Here is a 19,053-nt window from a genome sequence, read left to right as displayed (position 1 = left end):
ATTAAGCTAAATGCCTTCTGGAATTTCTGACATTTGAATGGGCTGCGAAGCGCCAAAGGCTTTCAGATCGCAAACACCCATAAATTCCTTTTTAAACAATGTGCATGTGATTTATGAGAGGGAGAACATTGCCATGGTACTTTTCCTCTTTTCCTGGAGTCACACAAAGCTATAGGCTTCAATAACTTGTTGACATTTATGTTGAGCATGTTTTGCTACTGTAGTGGGAAGTAATATTTGACAGTGTAGATATTTGTACAGTGTAGATGATATTATAAATACCTCAAGGGCAACTCTTAATAAGACTAAGTATTTAGCCTATTAAAATGTTTATCTTACTCCATAAAGATAATTAGCAATATGAAAGAACACTATAGTTGAGTTACAGTAATAGGCAATGAAGAAATGTCTGAGAATGGAATTTGAAATAAAAGTGTATTTTACTACTTTGGAAAATGAATGGATTCACATACAAGGCATACAGCTGAAGTTACAAGGCAATACTGACATTAACAAATCATTCTATGCATGATTCTATGCATGATCAGAGAGGGAAGGAGAGAAATCATAGCCTGAAAGGCCATGCCCCAGAAATCTATGGGGTAGAGAAAGAAGGAAAGAAAGAGGGAGCATCTCACTACAGCAGGTCAGGAAGACAAAAAGAGAAAGAACAATGAATCTTAGACTCTTTTTTTAAATTTTTTATTTATTTATTTATTTATTTTTTAAGCATCTGAGTTGTTTAGATTCTAAATCTGAGTTGTTGGCCAATGGTATTACTATAAAGTTAACCTCCAATCAGATATCAGATCTATATGATGTGAACTCTGCTTCTCAGAGGTGAGACAATGGGGGGTTGGAGAAATAAAACTGAGAATGTTGAATTCCTAAGACAACACAGAGGAGATTCTTGCATTTGGTTGTTAAAGTGACTTCGGCGGCTGAGCTGCCCTACCCTACAATTAGTCCTATTTACTGTAGATAACTATCTGCTGCCTACTATTAAAAAGGAAATTGGCAAACATGTGTTAGCAAGACATCAATGTGCATGATGTCTAACAAAGCAAAGTGAAGGTAGGAAAATGTATGAAACGTGGATAAAACAGTGACTTTTTCAAATCATCCTACGGACGTTGATCCAGGTCAGCTTTTACATTTCTTTACATTATCGGAAAGAGCAGATTCTAAGGTTTCTAACATACAATCACTTACCAACTCTGAAAAATGAGGGCAATGGGCTCTGTTTCAAAATAGAACTTGTTTGTTTACGTGGCAGCGTTTCCATGCGTTACCGTGTCACTCAAGTTGCGGGAAAATATTATTGATATTTGATAATGTTACAGTATATTCCATTATATTATTACTATAAAATGTGTTGCCTGTGATCAGAGCAGGGGAATGTAAGTACGTCTTCTCTGTTTTAATTAACAAAATAGCCAACTATTAATTTAATCTGCATGGCGCAGCCATGTATCCTGCAGGCTGCATAGACCAGTAACATAATTAAACAAAAAAATATGCCATTTCATTCCTTTGAAAATGCATTTTATTAGTCTTATGGTTCTTAGCACCTGCCTAAACCAAAGTAATCATAGATTTCTTTGTGATGGTGTATATTCAATGGATTTATTAAAATAGACGCCCATCCACATCTGCATACCCCTACTCCCTCAATCACCAGTGCCGGCATGTGCACAGAATATATAAATGGTTTATGCCCCCCGAAAAAGTTTTTACAGGTAACATACTGTAAATCCTGTGTGATTTGTGTATCTTAGACAGACACACACACACAGACACAGACACACACACACACACACACACACACACACACACACACACACACACACACACACACACACACACACACACACACACACACACACACACACACACACACACACACACACACACACACACACACACACACACACTCTCCTGTCTGAGCAATATAGAGGTATTTTTCAGTTGGATTGTTTTCTATTGTTAAGATCCCGTTGTACATCTTTCTTCCATCATATGTATTCCTATGAAATCAAAAGAAGGCCAACTGTCCCTACCCCGGCTTCATGAAAGACGCAACTCTGCACTGACTTAGCTGTCAGCCTCCTAAAGTCTAAATTCAGAGACTGGCTACCCCCTGACCGGAAGCAGGAACACCCGTAGCCAAAACAAACGGACTATTACCAAAGTCTAGAACAGAAAGGTGCATGACGTCACCAATCCATGTCTGCTCATTGGTTAATGAGTCACTTTAAGACCACAAGACGTTATTCATATTGTTTTGTTGTTACTCGTTTGTTTATTTTGTTGCTGGTACCCATTAATATGTTGTATGCTCATGGATTTCTGTTTGTATTGACTTCTATATGAGTGTTATCAATAGAACTTGAAACCAAAAGCAATGTAAACAGAAGAGCTGGGAATGTAACATGAATACAGCTCCTTCATAGTGTTGTTTCCGATGCTCTCTGCTTCTCTGAGGCCTGTCTGTTCTCTGTAATAGTGTCTCTTAGGGCCGCAGCAGAGGCTGTTAAGCAAGATAAATGGAGCCCACAGCCCCATAATGCAATGCTGTGAAGTATCCTCACTTAAATGTCATTAACCTTGTCTCAGCAACTCCCAGCCCGGGATGCAAGACGACAGGAAGCAACCGCCGCACGGTGGACTGTTAATGTGATGCATGCAAACTGGGAGAATATCTGAGAACAAGTCATTTTTTTTCAACGTGACACGCAGCAGCAGTGTCATGTTTCTCTCTCACACAACTCTCGACAGAACAGCCAGGCGAGCCTCCGAGTCCTTGACTCCCTTGGTATTCGTGGAGTCGTGCAGAGCAGCACACAGCTCCGTAAAAGGGCTGACAGATGCTCGCATTTAAGCCATTATTGTTGTGTAACCATTGTGTGTGTTTTATACGCCCCAGATGAAGACACTTTCAGGTATGCATGCATGTTGGTTTGTGAGCATGAAGACATGCATTCCGTTCTCTGCAAGCTAATGGACGATAAAGTACATCTTGTTTTGTCTAGTCAAATATCTATTTGATCAGTGCATTGCATGCGAGAGCTCTACAACATGCGAGAGCTGCTGTAATCTACTACTCCCTTGATCATGTGTTTTATAAATCCCAGGGTTTATAGGAAAACATTTGCTATGTTCACTAACCTTTTGGATCTGATTTGATCTTATCACTATGGAAATATACAGACAACTGCCAAAATAAACGAAACACTCGATCGAGTAAATGAGGGATAAAAAGTACTGTATATTGAAAGCAGGTGCTTCCACACAGGTGTGGTTCCTGAGTTAATTAAGCAATTCACATCCCATCATGCTTAGGTTTTTGTCTAAAAATGCCCAGTGGCCCATTATTTTGGCTACGATGGCTAGAAGAAGAGATCTCCGTGACTTTGAAAGAGGGGTCTCAAAGAAGCATAGAGAATTTAAAGGGTGTGTGTGTGTCTGTCACCAGATCTCAACCCAATTGAACACTTTATGGGAGATTCTGAAGCGGCGCCTGAGACAATGTTTTCCACCACCAACAACAACACCAAATGATGGAATTTCCTGTGGAAGAATCGTGTTGCATCCCTCCAATAGAGTTCCAGACACTTGTAGAATCTACGCCAAGGGGAATTGATGCTGTTCTGGCGGCTCGCGGTGACCCAACACCCTATTAATACAATTTATGTTGACGTTTCCTTTAATTTGGCAGTTACCTGTATGTGGCTGGTGTACACGCAATGCATTATTTAGTGTTTCTCATACTAACACCAGGTGAAAAATAACAGTTGACAGTAAAGCCCTGTGTCAGTGCCTCTTTCATTAAGCTGTCAGCAAGTGTTTCCACCATAGAGGAGGATATGAGCATAATCATCCCAAAGCCCAAGGACATGAATAGATTGATATCGAAAGCCAGAGCCTCTAGGAACAACTGTAGTCAATTCATAAAACATAGTACTTTACACACTACACTTACAGATTTGCATTTAGACAACCATTTGAAGTGCTCTGTGGAAGTTCTGTACCATACAAAATGATTCTGATTTCTCTATAGCGAGAAACCTACGTCTTACCTACGTATTTGAAGCCCTAAAGCCTCTGAGTAAGTGTGATTCCTTTGAAGTTCTTCCAGAGTTTATTAAGGGGCCTTTCTGGTTCTACTGTCAGGGAGACGGCTACAGTAGGGCCTAAGGTCCACCACCGGCACCAACTAAACCACACTCTCTGATCGAGTGGAGGAGAGGCAGAGACCCTCAAGCACACCAGAGGAGTTTCACTGTTCAGGGCCTGAGGGGATGAATAGATATCCATCCGTAGTGTGTATGCATCTCTGGGCCTGACCTTTTTTTTGTGTTTTTTTTTAATGCGATTTTTGTACCATAGGGGATCAGTGGGGGCATCGCCAATGTATGGACCTTTAACTCTTAAGATTATACTAGAATGGGAAACATGATTAACGTGTGCACCTCGCGTTACACAACTGATTGTATCCACGGTGCAACTGGAGGCTGTGTGGTGATAGGTACGCTATTAGATTCAGAGGAGCTTTCTATGTCAGTTCAGCAGTAGAGGTTCAAGAAGGTTTATACACAACCTACAGGCTTTCTGGAATAGCTACTCCTGATGATTCTCTGCTGATGATGGCGCAATGCTATTTTTGTTGTCGTGTCTCTGTTGCACACAACCACCTGCCCCTGCACTGTGTCTACGTAGGTGTGCGTCTGTATGTGTACGTCTGTCTGCGCGTGTGTTTTTGTCTGCACCCAAGGCAGATTCATGAGGAAAGGTGGGCTTTGTGTCAGGCAGTGAGCTTTTCAAGCTGATTTATTTTAAGTCTCCTCTGTGAATTTCACAATCTGGACACAAGTGTTTGAATACGAAAATGCTGACTAAACAGTTTCATAAGCTACAGATCATCATTTTCCTCCGGCAAAGTATTCATCCTAACAAACATATCTGCCTCTGATGTGTATGATAGACTTCCCTTGCCTTTGTTCATGTATTCCTTAGCAATTAGAAATGGCCCTCCTCCTGACATAGCTCACCAGTATGTAATATACTTGTACCAAAGAACCCTGGGCCTTTTTGTTGTCTGAGTATCCCCTTCCTCTGACATGGCTCTCCTTTGTTTTCCTAGGATACTCCAAGATCCGGGAGTGGCCACCACCAGAGGTGAGAAACTTTCCATATTACTTCTGTTGAGAATGAGGGCGTGTATTATTGTTTCTGGTATGGTGGGAGGGAAGGTGGTGATTAAGTGAAGAAACAGAGAACCTGGAAGACCAGGAAGAGAAGGCAGCAGTTTAGGTCATTAATTACCATAGCAGATGACCTTGTATGTACTTAAATAGATCTAAAAGTTTCACAATTGAAAATGTCCTCTGTGTTTTACGGTGCCTGTCAAAACATTTAGTTCCAGTTTTTGATATCAATGCATCAGAAATGACAGAACAGCTTAACTCGCCGGGTTTTCTTCTCGTACAGGGTTTCCCAACCTCGGTCCTGGGGCCCACCCTAATTCAAGTAAGCTTTGACTATTTGAATCTGCTGTGTACTTAGGGGGGGCCCCAGGACCGAGTTTCTGGAAAAACCTGCTCTAGTAGTTGACTGTACGCCAACAACAGGCGTGTTGTTCAGACTATCGTTTGCAGGCGATGCAACATTGACGTGACATGAGGGCATATCAAGCCGATCCGATGTCTCGATAAGGGGTTGAAATTCAATCAAGGTCGGAAACAGTAGTTGCTGATTACAGCTGACATCCTCTTTATACCACACACTTACTATGATTGACTTATCAGAGCATACAAGAGCCAATTAATCCACACCAAGTCAGTATATTTCTTGCTTATGGTGTGGCCATTGACACCTCGGTTTTTCTGGACACCACACTGCTAAATTCCCAACCACCAATTGGGCATTCTTTTCCACTATTTGCTTAAGGAAATCGCCATCAAATTGTTAAGTTCTGTGTGATCCCGGCCAAGTTCACACCGGCTGACGCTCCCAATCTGGCCCAGTATAGATATCCTCCTGTGATTGGCTGGCCTCCACTGTCGGATGGTCCAGTGTTGTGGAGTGGAGTGGCTGCCAGGTGGGCGCCACAAGATGGCTGAGAGATTGGACAACCCTGTCTCTGTGAACGCGCCAACAAAACTATACAACAGGCTGCTAATGCATTCACACCATCCTCTCTCACAACACTATCACTATGGTCGAAATGGGCTATTATAGCGATCAGCCTGTTGCTGGTTGTCAGTCTTTGGAGATAGTTTGACTTTATGATGGATGGGTCTTCTCTGTTCCCCTTGGCTCTGCTAGCAGACCACACCAGGCATCTCAGTGCTTGTTGTGTGTGGCCATTGGGTTACTACTCTGTTATTGGCTCTGCCTCTCCTCTCCAACCCCCACTTGCTGAGACCTCCAGGAGTGGATCATTGCCTCTGCCTGTCTCCCGTGTGGTCTCTGCGGGGTGCTAATGGACCAGATGGGGTGATTAGCACTGAGGACATGGCTGTTTAGACTGGGTGCCTGGCAGATGCTGCAAGCCCTAGAGACAGAGGGATGTAGAGAGAGCGAACGTGTGTGTGTGTGTGTGTGTGTGTGTGTGTGTGTGTGTGTGTGTGTGTGTGTGTGTGTGTGTGTGTGTGTGTGTGTGTGTGTGTGTGTGTGTGTGTGTGTGTGTGTGTGTGTGTGTGTGTGTGTGTGTGTGTGTGTGTGTGTGTGTGTGTGTGTGTGTGTGTGCGCGTGTGCGCGTGTTTGCTTGCATCTACAAGGGAAGAGTGGCCTCGAAGACCCTCAGCAAAAATATTGGCTTAGGCAAGTGCCATGGAGAGCATTTCAAGGACTTTATATCAAAAGCAATGGGCACAACACTCTTTAGTTCTGAAAAGAGTGAAAATAATCTCTGTGGGCTCAGCCTCTGAGTTACTGAGGAAGTAAATGTCAAATAGCCTCAAAAAACGGCATTATTATCTGAGTGTTTTTATTATGAGTGGTGGCGCCTCCTGGCTAAAAAAAGAGATGGAAGAGGGGAGATGGGTCTGATTTCTGTGTGTGTGTGTGTGTGTGTGGGGAGGGGGGAGCGAGAGGTTTATGTTCCTCACTAGCTGCAGACCATGGACCCCGTAGCACCTCTCTTCACTAGCCGATGAATAGGGACTCTTTTGTTTGCTAATGACATGAAGTGGATTTATGCAGGGCTCTCTTTACACATCTCCGCATTCAAGATGGTCATATTGAAATTGCCTCATATTCAGAATCCATTTTTCGCCCTTTGAAATAGAACTCTGACAGCTTTTATGTCATAATGGAATAAAAGGTCAAAAAGCATCAAAGGTATAAGTACTTGTTCTCCTCACACTTAAGATGACCATTAGAGCTGTGTTGTGTGTTCAGCAGGCTCTGAATCATACCCTGCAACAGCTTTTCAGTTTTTATGTGATGCTTTTGAATGTCAGGGAACTTTCAAAAGGTTTACACATTGTTTATTGTATTTACTTCACAAACTACGCGTGCGTGTGCGCATTGTGCACGTGCACCGTACCCAGTTCTATTGTTGACATGAGTCGGTGTTGAAAGCATGGACATTGGTGTTGGTCAGAAGTATTGATGTGTGTGTTGTGGCAGCAGCAGCTCTGGAGGTCCTGGTTCTGAGGAGGCGGCGGGGGGGAACAGTCGACACCGCCACGGCAACCGCCACGGCAACGCCGCCGCACCCGGAGGACTGGAGAGGAGGATGGAGGAACTGGAAAAGGTATTCAAAATTAGGCTTGCTCTACCATTCCCCCAGAAGTGTGCACTCAGTCACACCCCCTCATGCATTGAACACATTGGATTAGTGGGATCTGCATTAGGCCTATTGTTCACCAGTTGACTGAATTTCAACGCAGGTCTATCCAGCATCACTATCCAATGTTTTTATTTAATTTAATCTTTATTTAACCAGGTAGGCTAGTTGAGAACAAGTTCTCATTTACAACTGCAACCTGGCAAAGCAGTTTGACACATTCAACAACAGAGTTACACTAGTGAAATACAGTGGTATTTAGTATTTAGTCAGCCACCAATTGTGCAAGTTCTCCCACTTAAAAAGATGAGAGGCCTGTAATTTTCATCATATGTACACTTCAACTATGACAGACAAAATGAAGAAAAAAAATCCAGAAAATCACATTGTAGGATTTTCTATGTAATTATTTGCAAATGATGGTGGAAAATAAGTATTTGGTCAATAACAAAAGTTTATCTCAATACTTTGTTATATACCCTTTGTTGGCAATGACAGAGGTTCAATGTTTTCTGTAAGTCTTCACAAGGTTTTCACACACTGTTGCTGGTATTTTGGCCCATTCCTCCATGCAGATCTCCTCTAGAGCAGTGCAATTTTGTCTGTCATAGTTGAAGTGTACCTATGATGAAAATTACAGGCCTCTCTAATCTTTTTAAGTGGGAGAACTTGCACAATTGGTGGCTGACTAAATACCTTTTTGCCCCACTGTATACCTGCTGGAGCACATGCTACAGGTGGGTGCTGCTATGGTGACCAGTGAGCTGAGGTAAGGCGGGCTTCACCTAGCAGAGACTTGTAGATGACCTGGAGCCAGTGGGTTTGGCGACGAGTATGAAGTGATGGCCAACCAACGAGAGCGTACAGGTCGCAATGGTGGGCAGTATATGGGGCTTTGGTGACAAAACGGATGGCACTGTGATAGACAGCGTCCCAATTTGCTGAGTGGAGTGTTGGAGGCTATTTTGTAAATGACATCGCCCGAAGTCAAGGATCGGTAGGATAGTCAATTTTAAGAGGGCCGCATGAGGGAAGGATGCTTTGTTGCGAAATAGAATGCTGATTCTAGATTTAATTTGGGATTGTAGATGCTTAATGTTTATAATGTGACTGTGATGTTTGAAATATTAAAATACGACATGTCTTTGTTGATTATTTCAGAATCACTGTTACGCTTCTTGGCACATTTGACATTTTATTGTTGGTGTTTGATATCCTTCCTGTCTACTGCTATTTCTATTTCTATATCCATCTCACATTTCCTGAAAGCCCTGTGTTGTCTGCCTGTGTTGTCTGCCTGTGTTGTCTGCCTGTGTTGTCTGCCTGTGTTGTCTGCCTGTGTTGTCTGCCTGTGTTGTCTGCCTGTGTTGTCTGTCTGTGTTGTCTGCCTGTGTTGTCTGCCTGTGTTGTCTGCCTGTATTGTCTGTCTGTCTGTGTTGTCTATCTGTGTTGTCTGTCTGTCTGTCTGTGTTGTCTGTCTGTCTGTGTTGTCTGTCTGTCTGTCTGTGTTGTCTGTCTGTCTGTCTGTGTTGTCTGTCTGTCTGTGTTGTCTGTCTGTCTGTCTGTGTTGTCTGTCTGTCTGTCTGTCTGTCTGTCTGTCTGTCTGTCTGTCTGTCTGTCTGTCTGTCTGTCTGTCTGTCTGTCTGTCTGTCTGTCTGTCTGTCTGTCTGTCTGTCTGTCTGTCTGTCTGTCTGTCTGTCTGTCTGTGTTGTCTGTGTTGTCTGTCTTTCTGTCTGTGTTGTCTGTCTGTCTGTCTGTCTGTGTTGTCTGTCTGTGTTGATTATTTCAGAATCACTGTTACGCTTCTTGGCACATTTGACATTTTATTGTTGGTGTTTGATATCCTTCCTGTCTACTGCTATTTCTATTTCTATATCCATCTCACATTTCCTGAAAGCCCTGTGTTGTCTGTCTGTGTTGTCTGTCTGTGTTGTCTGTCTGTGTTGTCTGTCTGTGTTGTCTGCCTGTGTTGTCTGCCTGTGTTGTCTGCCTGTCTGTCTGTCTGTGTTGTATGTCTGTCTGTCTGTGTTGTCTGCCTGTGTTGTCTGCCTGTGTTGTCTGTTGTCTGTCTGTCTGTCTGTCTGTCTGTCTGTCTGTCTGTCTGTCTGTCTGTCTGTCTGTCTGTCTGTCTGTCTGTCTGTCTGTCTGTCTGTCTGTCTGTCTGTCTGTCTGTCTGTCTGTCTGTCTGTCTGTCTGTCTGTCTGTCTGTCTGTCTGTCTGTCTGTCTGTCTGTCTGTCTGTCTGTCTGTTGTCTGTCTGTCTGTCTGTCTGTCTGTCTGTCTGTTGTCTGTCTGTCTGTTGTCTGTCTGTCTGTCTGTCTGTCTGTCTGTCTGTCTGTCTGTCTGTCTGTCTGTCTGTCTGTCTGTCTGTCTGTCTGTCTGTCTGTCTGTCTGTCTGTCTGTCTGTCTGTCTGTCTGTCTGTCTGTCTGTCTGTCTGTCTGTCTGTCTGTCTGTCTGTCTGTCTGTCTGTCTGTCTGTCTGTCTGTCTGTCTGTCTGTCTGTCTGTCTGTCTGTCTGTCTGTCTGTCTGTCTGTCTGTCTGTCTGTCTGTCTGTCTGTCTGTCTGTCTGTCTGTCTGTCTGTCTGTCTGTCTGTCTGTCTGTCTGTCTGTCTGTCTGTCTGTCTGTCTGTCTGTCTGTCTGTCTGTCACAGGGGCAGAGATACTTTGATAGCAGCAGGGCCTGGGGAGAGGTGACCTATAATTGTTTTTAAAGCGTCTATCAGCATCCTGATAAATCTTGAGGATTTATTTTAAAAAGATGAATTCCTCTCGGGATCGTTTGAGCGGCTGCCCAGTCTGGCCTCGCTGTTCGTCTTCAGTCAGATGTCGCCCTTCCTATAATCCTGGCGGCAATAACTCCTCTGTGTTCAGTCAGAGAATGTCTTTTACTGGAGTTAGGGAGAGGAGGAGTTCTCTCTTCCCCAACACTCTGTTTTCCCTCTCAATCACTTTTTAGATTCTCAAATGTCACCCCGGTCCAGTCCATTTCTAAAAGAAAAACTACTGCTTTCACTTGCCACGACGCCTGTAAATGAAAGTTTGCACATCACTGGCGAGTTCGAGAGAGCAATCGGCGCACTATAGTTTTGTATTGATTTCAGCAAGTTCTGTCGCTGGTCTCAGGCTTGTTGTTTAAATGCAGCAGATTTCATAGCTTTATACAACATTGACAAATGTGCAGCGTCCTTGATTGCTTTGAGTATCGCATTATAGTGTCATTCATCATGATAATGAACGTGTCACTTCGAAGCTTCAGTTACCCATGTAACCCGGGTAACCCTCCATAAAATAACATTTATCTTCCGCGGCCTGAAGATGTATGGTTGCCACGGTATGGGCATCGTGCGACATTCATTATGTTTGATTGTTTTCTCGTTGCTCTATGGGTTTCCATGGAAACCAGTTCACGCTTAACGTTGTTTTTACTACAGATAAGTTGGAGAGGCAGATTCCTGGCGAGGCTTCATTTAGCAGCGTAAAGATCAACGTCGAGCGCGACCACGTCAACACGGCTACGGCTTCTATATTTGTTCTCCGTCTCTCTGACTCCGTCTCTCTCTGTGTGTGTGTGTGTGTGTGTGTGTGTGTGTGTGTGTGTGTGTGTGTGTGTGTGTGTGTGTGTGTGTGTGTGTGTGTGTGTGTGTGTGTGTGTGTGTGTGTGTGTGTGTGTGTGTGTGTGTGTGTGTGTGTGTGTGTGTGTGTGGACCGTACCAAAGTGCTGCAGTATGTGTTCTAACGTTAAACTTTGTCCCTTCTTCCTCAGGAGCTGGCCAGACAGAGGCAGGAGAACGGGCAGCTGCTGAAAGCCCACCAGGATAAAGACGACGTAATTGGAAAGCTGAAGGAGGAGATTGACTTGCTTAATAGAGTGAGTGTTGGAGAGGGTTCTCTCTTCATTTGCTTAAAGCAGGTGTACAAAACTAAAAGTAAAAAATGTAACGTAAGGGAAGCATATAAATAGCACACATTGAACAGATCTACCACTTCTTAGCCTTGCTTTCAATGAGTGACTGATCTATAACACCCATTTCTATGTGAATCTTATTATATTTTCTCTTATTTTCAGTTGAAAGCTTGTCATTTTTAGTAACTGTGCACTGCAGAGGAAACTTGGAGATATTCAGTCTCACACAGCTGTGTTGAGTGAAGCTGAGGACTAAATAGAACCGATTGCCAAATTACCACGTCGCTATCTGCAGGCAATCAGCTTGATATTGTGAAGCTGCTTCTCGGATAAGCAGAAGATTACAATTATCCAGCGCTTGCAAGGATTAACACTCGCACAGGCACCCCCCCCCAAAAGAGTGATTTTCTCATGTTCTCTCTCGCTCTATTTATCTCCCGTACCCCAACCTCTGAACTGGATCTGATGTTGGTATTTTATCAACATTTTAAACTCATTGTCAACCGCACGGGTCGTAACCCCATCCGGTTTTGGTCTACAGAGCCTGAAGTAAACGATATGCAGACCCGTTCAAGGTGCAGAGCTCTTCAGTTCCACTCCCCTGCACCCCTTGGCAGTTTGGAGAAACAACTTTTGAGTTTCGCTGTGTGCCTCCTAACTTAAAACAGCTGCTCTTTTCAAAACATGACATTTTCCCTTCCCTGACAGTCTATTGGATCTAGTCTTAAGAAAACACTAGGCCCCTGCTATAACTCAGAGTCCTTATGCCAATCAACATCCTACACACTGTGGTCAAGAGACACCCTTCTAGTGTGAAGTACAACTCTGATTTCAATCATCCCTTGACATGTAACGTGACTTATAACCACTAGGGTTATCAGCCTGTAATTAGTTTGTCATTAGTCAAGAGTTACTAAATCTCCCCTCCGATCTGCTCCTGAATGTTATGTAATAATAATAATATAATAATAATATGTAACCATTTAGTAGTCCACGCATTAGGCTAAATCCACAGACTCTGAATTTAAAGAGACAGCTGTGTCGCATGTGCCTCTTTCTCTAGAGACCAATTATATTACTTCTCCTTGGCACCAGGGAGTCAGATCTGTGACAGCCTACAGGCAAATACCCCACACCCTTTCTCCATACCTACTATAGACCCACACCCCCTTTCTCCATACCTACTATAGACCCACACTGTATACAGAGAGGCAAAACCCCCACCCCCTTTCTCCATACCTACTATAGACCCACACTATGCAGAGAGGCAAAACCCCCACCCCTTTCTCCATACCTACTATAGACCCACACTATGCAGAGGCAAAACCCCCACCCCCTTTCTCCATACCTACTATAGACTCACACTATGCAGAGGCAAAACCCCCACCCCCTTTCTCCATACCTACTATAGACCCACACTATGCAGAGAGGCAAAACCCCCACCCCCTTTCTCCATACCTACTATAGACCCACACTGTATACAGAGAGGCAAAACCCCCACCCCCTTTCTCCATACCTACTATAGACCCACACTGTATACAGAGAGGCAAAACCCCCACCCCCTTTCTCCATACCTACTATAGACCCACACTGTATACAGAGAGGCAAAACCCCCACCCCCTTTCTCCATACCTACTATAGACCCACACTATGCAGAGAGGCAAAACCCCCACCCCCTTTCTCCATACCTACTATAGACCCACACTGTATACAGAGAGGCAAAACCCCCACCCCTTTCGCCATACCTACTATAGACCCACACTGTATACAGAGAGGCAAAACCCCACCCCTTTCTCCATACCTACTATAGACCCACACTGTATACAGAGAGGCAAAACCCCCACCCCCTTTCTCCATACCTACTATAGACCCACACTATGCAGAGGCAAAACCCCCACCCCTTTCTCCATACCTACTATAGACCCACACTATGCAGAGAGGCAAATCCCCCACCCCCTTTCTCCATACCTACTATAGACCCACACTATGCAGAGAGGCAAAACCCCCACCCCTGTCTCCATACCTACTATAGACTCACACTATGCAGAGGCAAAACCCCCACCCCCTTTCTCCATACCTACTATAGACCCACACTGTATACAGAGAGGCAAAACCCCCACCCCCTTTCTCCATACCTACTATAGACCCACATTATGCAGAGAGGCAAATAGTAGGGTCCTCAGAAACACAAATTCCTCAGCATTTCTCCCAATGTTGTTATTTAGTATTTCTCTAAAGTAGATGGTATTCAATGTTTCATAGATCATTGTCTAGCTCCTGGCATTGAATATTGAGAACAGCAGGTCTCTTTGCTGTTGGTTTCATAAGAGGTCAGAGTTTCTGTTTCCTGAGTCTACAGTCTTGGGCCAGTATTCCAGTGTTCCCAGCGCTCTGAGACCATCAACAAGTTCTCCCCATCGCATGACCCCTGCTCCCGCTATCTGGGTCACAGGTTTTGGCAATGTTTTTGGCATTGGGAAACTCAGCAGGAGGGCTCCCAAAAGCCTTTCATCTCTGAAATATTCCAAAAGAGAGTTTGCAGCCCTCCTCGATGAGGCATTCCAATGCAAACAAGCCCCGAGTCTCCCCTGCCAACAAATACAGTTGCTGGTCAGTGTTGATTTTGCACATTTCAGGAACTTGCCTTGCCTGTCCTCTATGCCTGGCTGTCTTTATTATCGTCACATGTGTTCGATAAGGCTGTGGAGACTGCAGTGGCTATGAGCCATCTGGCCATGTGGAGGAGGCCATATAACTGTTGGATCAGAGAGCCCTGATAGCATCACATGAACAGGACCTCATAAGAGGAAGTCGCCCTGTGGGAACTCTCGCCGGTGCGATAGTGATCAGAAATGTCCCTCGGAGAGGTTACTGCAAGGCCTGATGGGAAGGCAGGAGATAAGGAACAGATCCAGTGTGGCGTCTCTTTCTCGCAGCGCTTGAAGATTGAACTGTGACTCACTAGCAGAGTTTGTAGCGAAGGCTTGGATAAGGCTGAGGTGCTGGCAGACAATATGACCCCGGAGAACATCTGACTCTGGGTATTGGCTACATAGAATACAGGCTCAAGCAGGTTGCATGCAAGTTGAAGTACATGTAGATATAATCTATGTAGGGAGATTAAATGAAATATGAATCAAGTTATTAGTCAGTTGTAACTTAAAAAGGTTAAAGTGGTATGCCGGAGGCCAGAAAAACAATGTCATGGCTATCGAGTGAATCTAGCAGCCGTTTGATGCGAAATGAGACGGCTTTTCTCCCCTTGTGTCAGAGCTCAGACAGTGATCTGTTCTGTAGCCACACCATGTCTGTGGCTTTGCGACCTCCAGTGTTTGACTTGCAGACTACCTCGCTTTTTAAGTTTCCGGCAAGTGCGGCTTAGCTAATCCTGACGGTCGCCTGTCGCTTCCGCCAGTGATGGAGGAAGCCGAAAATGAGAAGTGTCACTTTTAGATCAGCGCTTTGATGAGAGGGCGTCATAGCAATGGGGCTCCTCATTTGTGCCTAATTGGAGCTGTTCAAGTTTAATTCGTTATTATCAAGGCAATTCTGCTGAAGGGAGACCCGGGAGGTGAAACTCTTCGTTCCACCTCTCACTCTCTCATCTTTCTCTAAACTGACAAGCTAACTCCTCTGAGGTAAAAAATAAGGCAGATCTTGCATAATGATGGTATATGACTTCCTTTAGATCAAGCTGAAGTGGAGCTGTATCCTTTGTTTTTGTTTTGCAGGACCTCGATGACATTGAGGATGAGAACGAGCAGCTGAAGCAGGAGAACAAAACTCTCCTGAAGGTGGTGGGCCAGCTGACTAGGTAGAACCCAACGAGCCACGGATCTCCACTTCCAAAAAGAAAACAAACCACCCCCTACCCCTCCAACGGAGTGCCCCTCTCAAGGCCTTGCTCTCACCCACCCCCTTCCCTTTCCACCCTCGTTCCAAGTCCAGCAGCATATCCTTTCTCTGTGTCGGTGGTGTCTCTGTTGTTGTCGATGGGTGGTAGAGGACATTTTAAAAGTAGCTTCTAGATCCTTTGTGTCTTAAATGCACCTTGAGCGTCCTCTCTAAGGATGCTTTTATTCAGTTCAGAGGGGAAACTGAAGCCACCGAAAGCTCTAGTCCTATTTAGATCCCATGGGATGTCTAAATGAGGTTCTGTGATGGTATATTTAATGTAAATCTCTTGTACATAGGCCATTTAGATTTGTTGTTCTTTTTGATGAATCTTAAAAAGGAAATTGAATGTACGTGGTGCATCACCGAGCACATGAGGGATGCTTTGTAGGTTTTAGGAACTTAAAGACTTCTTGGCCATTTTGACTCTAATGATCTGTTGACCAAGTATACAGTACTTGCGTAGATTATGTGCAACGGCTCTCTGTGCTCCTGTTTATCTGCATCATTACAGTGTCAATGCATTGTCAGCTCAGAGGCCGTATTGTCCTTCAAAGCACTAAAACCTGGTCTCCATCTGCACGTGAAAGAACCGGCTCTGTGATAAAGCCTGTGTCATTTAGACCAAATTCAAAAACAAAATCCCTGCTACCATCAGCCAAAGTGGGCATAATGCCTTGCATGTTACGGAGGTCTTTTTTGAAAATCCATTAGTTCCATTTCCCCAAGGGGGATAAATAAAAAAAAGCCTGGTGCTTTTTCTGTTCGTGTCAATGCCGGTTTTACTCTCTTGTTCCGATTTGGACTTGGTACATTTTAATCAGTGGGGTTGTTTCAGCTAAAACTAGGGTATGCCGGTGACATGGGTGGGGGATAAAGTTGACGCTTTATTTACTGCGTTTCTACGCAATTTATAACTCTAAAATGCTATTCAGAGAACAGCAAAAACCAGCAAAATTTACTCCAGTCATAATACACTAAACTGCTATTACCTTTTAATGGTGATTGGAATGATTTTAGTAGCCTATTTTATATTGTTGGTGTTGAGCTAGGATATGATGACTGCCATACTCAATTGACGCCCTGATTTCAATCCAGGCGGTATATTTTAAACCTGAAGTCATTCAAATATATATATATATGTATCCCCATTTATAAATCATAAAAAGCAAGCAATTTGTTTTCATTTCATTCTATGCTTTATAGCCATTTCAATGTTGAAAATGAAATATTATAGTATTGTTGATGGTGAGAAGTCCTGGGATTACACCCCGGTAGAAATACATATGGAATCTTTTGAAATGTGTTTTGCATCTGTAACTCAAGCATTTACAACTTGTTTTGTTTGCAATATTGATCGGTGTAGCTGCTCTTGGTATATAGTGAGCAAAAGTTATAGAGTAAGCTACTGCAGTGCATTTTGTTGTAACCAAATCAACTGAAGGAACATACTTTTTCAAATGCATCTCTTTTTGATTTCTCAAGACTGTGATCTTGGCTGTGAGAAGTTCTATTACTTTATCCCGACCGTATTTAGGTCTTTGCATTACATACAGGGGCCCATTTTTGTGCTGAAACAAACAAATGTGTGGCTGTTGCATCATGTGTTCTGTAAAGCCCACTTGGTGGTAAATATTTTAGGTTTTTAGACTTTACTGGGGTACATCTTGATATAGAAACCCTGCTTACCTGTACACACACACACACACACACACACACACACACACACACACACACACACACACACACACACACACACACACACACACACACACACACACACACACACACACACACACACACACACACACACACACACACACACACACACACACACACACACACAGAGAGAGAGAGCCCTTACAGGAAAAAACACAATGTGTTTTTGGAACACTTCACGTGCTGAAGTTTCACATAACCTTTCACATTTTCATTTCAAATGTGAATCTTTTTGGGGGATATTTTTCACTTTAGATTTCACAGGTGATGCCCTGCAAATAAAACAAGAGTTGTTAGAACACACAAACAGGGCTTATAACATCATGCTTTCAACTTCCATATTTGGCACACTTTGACATACATGATTACATTGTGTATGTTTGTTTAGACAGTAATTATTATTCCACATGTCCTCACCTAGGATTTCAACTCACAACCTCTTTGTTCATGGCATTCTGACACATTCCTCCTACACTTTGGACTTCAAAGTCAATCTCAGCTTTGTTAAAAGTACATATTTATCAGTGAGTGATTCAGGAGTAACGTTAAAACAGAATAATATGCCCCACAAACATTAGGCAACTATACAGAAAATCCTCAAATTGCTGAAATAAGTTAATTAATTAAATGATGAGAGAATAGTCACTGCTAACTAAAATAGCAGTGTAGACTGCACTATTTTGGTAAGTGTAGAGGTGTAGGGGAATGCTACAGAGTTTGTGGCGCAGCAGAAAGATCAGTTTACCCCAAATCCAGAGGTTGTTAGCTCAAATCCCAGGTGGGGACATATTGAAAAGTCAGTACTTAACTACCAAGTGATCATGTCTAATGTAATCATATTGACATTGATTAAATGTTTTAACTATTTTAGCTGAACAGCTTACCACTTACTTTAAAACTCCCATACCATGTAATTACTTGACTTATCGTCACGTTGCGTCCTGATGAATGGTAACACAAAGGTCTTGAGAACATCTTACAAACACCCTAACATGTTCCTCAATGACTAGTTCCAGTTTGCTTCCAGGGATTTTCCCCAGGGATGTTTTTAGGACATTCTTGGAATGTTGTGTCATGGTCCCCTGGAGGTTTTATCTAGTTCCCGGTTTGTTTCAAGGATTTTCCCCATGACGTTTTTAGGACCTTCTTGGCATGTTGTCATGGTCCCCTGGAGGTTTTTGTCTAGCTCAAATGTTGCCACATGTTAAAGTTTTTCATCCCCATCCCCACATTTACTCAAATGGTGTCAAGTGTAGTTTAGCGGTGTCATGTTGACATTTTGCTTCCCATGTTGTCACATTTTATTTCACACAATATCATGTTATCGCGTGTTGTTTTACATGTCACATGAACTTCACGTGATCATGTGACACGTGTTTTTCTGTAAGGGACACCTCTTTCTCTCTCTACATTATGCATGTACAAAAGATGAAGTCATTGAATAAAAGTTTGATTATCTCTCTGTCGACTCGTTAGTGTCTCATTAAGGCTAATTTGATGTGATGATACGATGCCACTGAGCCGGTAATGTAATGTGACAGTGGTGGTTCAGTTGTCACAATAGACACACTGTGTGCTCCCCGACCATGGTTATTCATCATCGCCAATCACCTCGTAGTCTGACTGGAGAGGGACCACCCATCCCTGGCAAGCTGCGCCTCCAACACACTGTGACGCTGCACTAATACAGCAATGCCATCCAAGTCATTAGTCTCCCTCACCTTGAGAGAAGAGGGCTTCC

At 43.5% G+C, this 19,053-nt stretch overlaps 1 protein-coding gene across 2 annotated transcripts in view; it reads left to right on the top strand.

The window, feature by feature from the left end:
* Nucleotides 1–18,774, top strand: part of LOC124013911 (PRKC apoptosis WT1 regulator protein-like) — a 99,142-nt gene extending 80,368 nt beyond the window's left edge. The window contains exons 4-7 of one of the 2 annotated variants that reach the window (XM_046328472.1): nucleotides 5,144–5,178; nucleotides 7,639–7,762; nucleotides 11,559–11,663; nucleotides 15,431–18,774. In XM_046328472.1, coding sequence (XP_046184428.1) covers nucleotides 5,144–5,178; nucleotides 7,639–7,762; nucleotides 11,559–11,663; nucleotides 15,431–15,517 — 351 coding nt within the window. In that variant the 3' untranslated portion in view covers nucleotides 15,518–18,774. Of the gene's footprint in view, nucleotides 1–5,143; nucleotides 5,179–7,635; nucleotides 7,763–11,558; nucleotides 11,664–15,430 lie in introns of both variants that reach the window. The other variant, XM_046328471.1, reaches the window with a different exon arrangement.
* The last annotated feature ends 279 nt before the right edge of the window (nucleotides 18,775–19,053 follow it).

The sequence above is a fragment of the Oncorhynchus gorbuscha genome, linkage group LG25 (assembly GCF_021184085.1).
Source record: "Oncorhynchus gorbuscha isolate QuinsamMale2020 ecotype Even-year linkage group LG25, OgorEven_v1.0, whole genome shotgun sequence".
NCBI classification, from domain to species: Eukaryota; Metazoa; Chordata; class Actinopteri; order Salmoniformes; family Salmonidae; genus Oncorhynchus; species Oncorhynchus gorbuscha.
The sequence above is the reverse complement of the archived record's forward strand: the minus strand, read 5'-3'. Positions and strand labels throughout refer to the sequence as shown.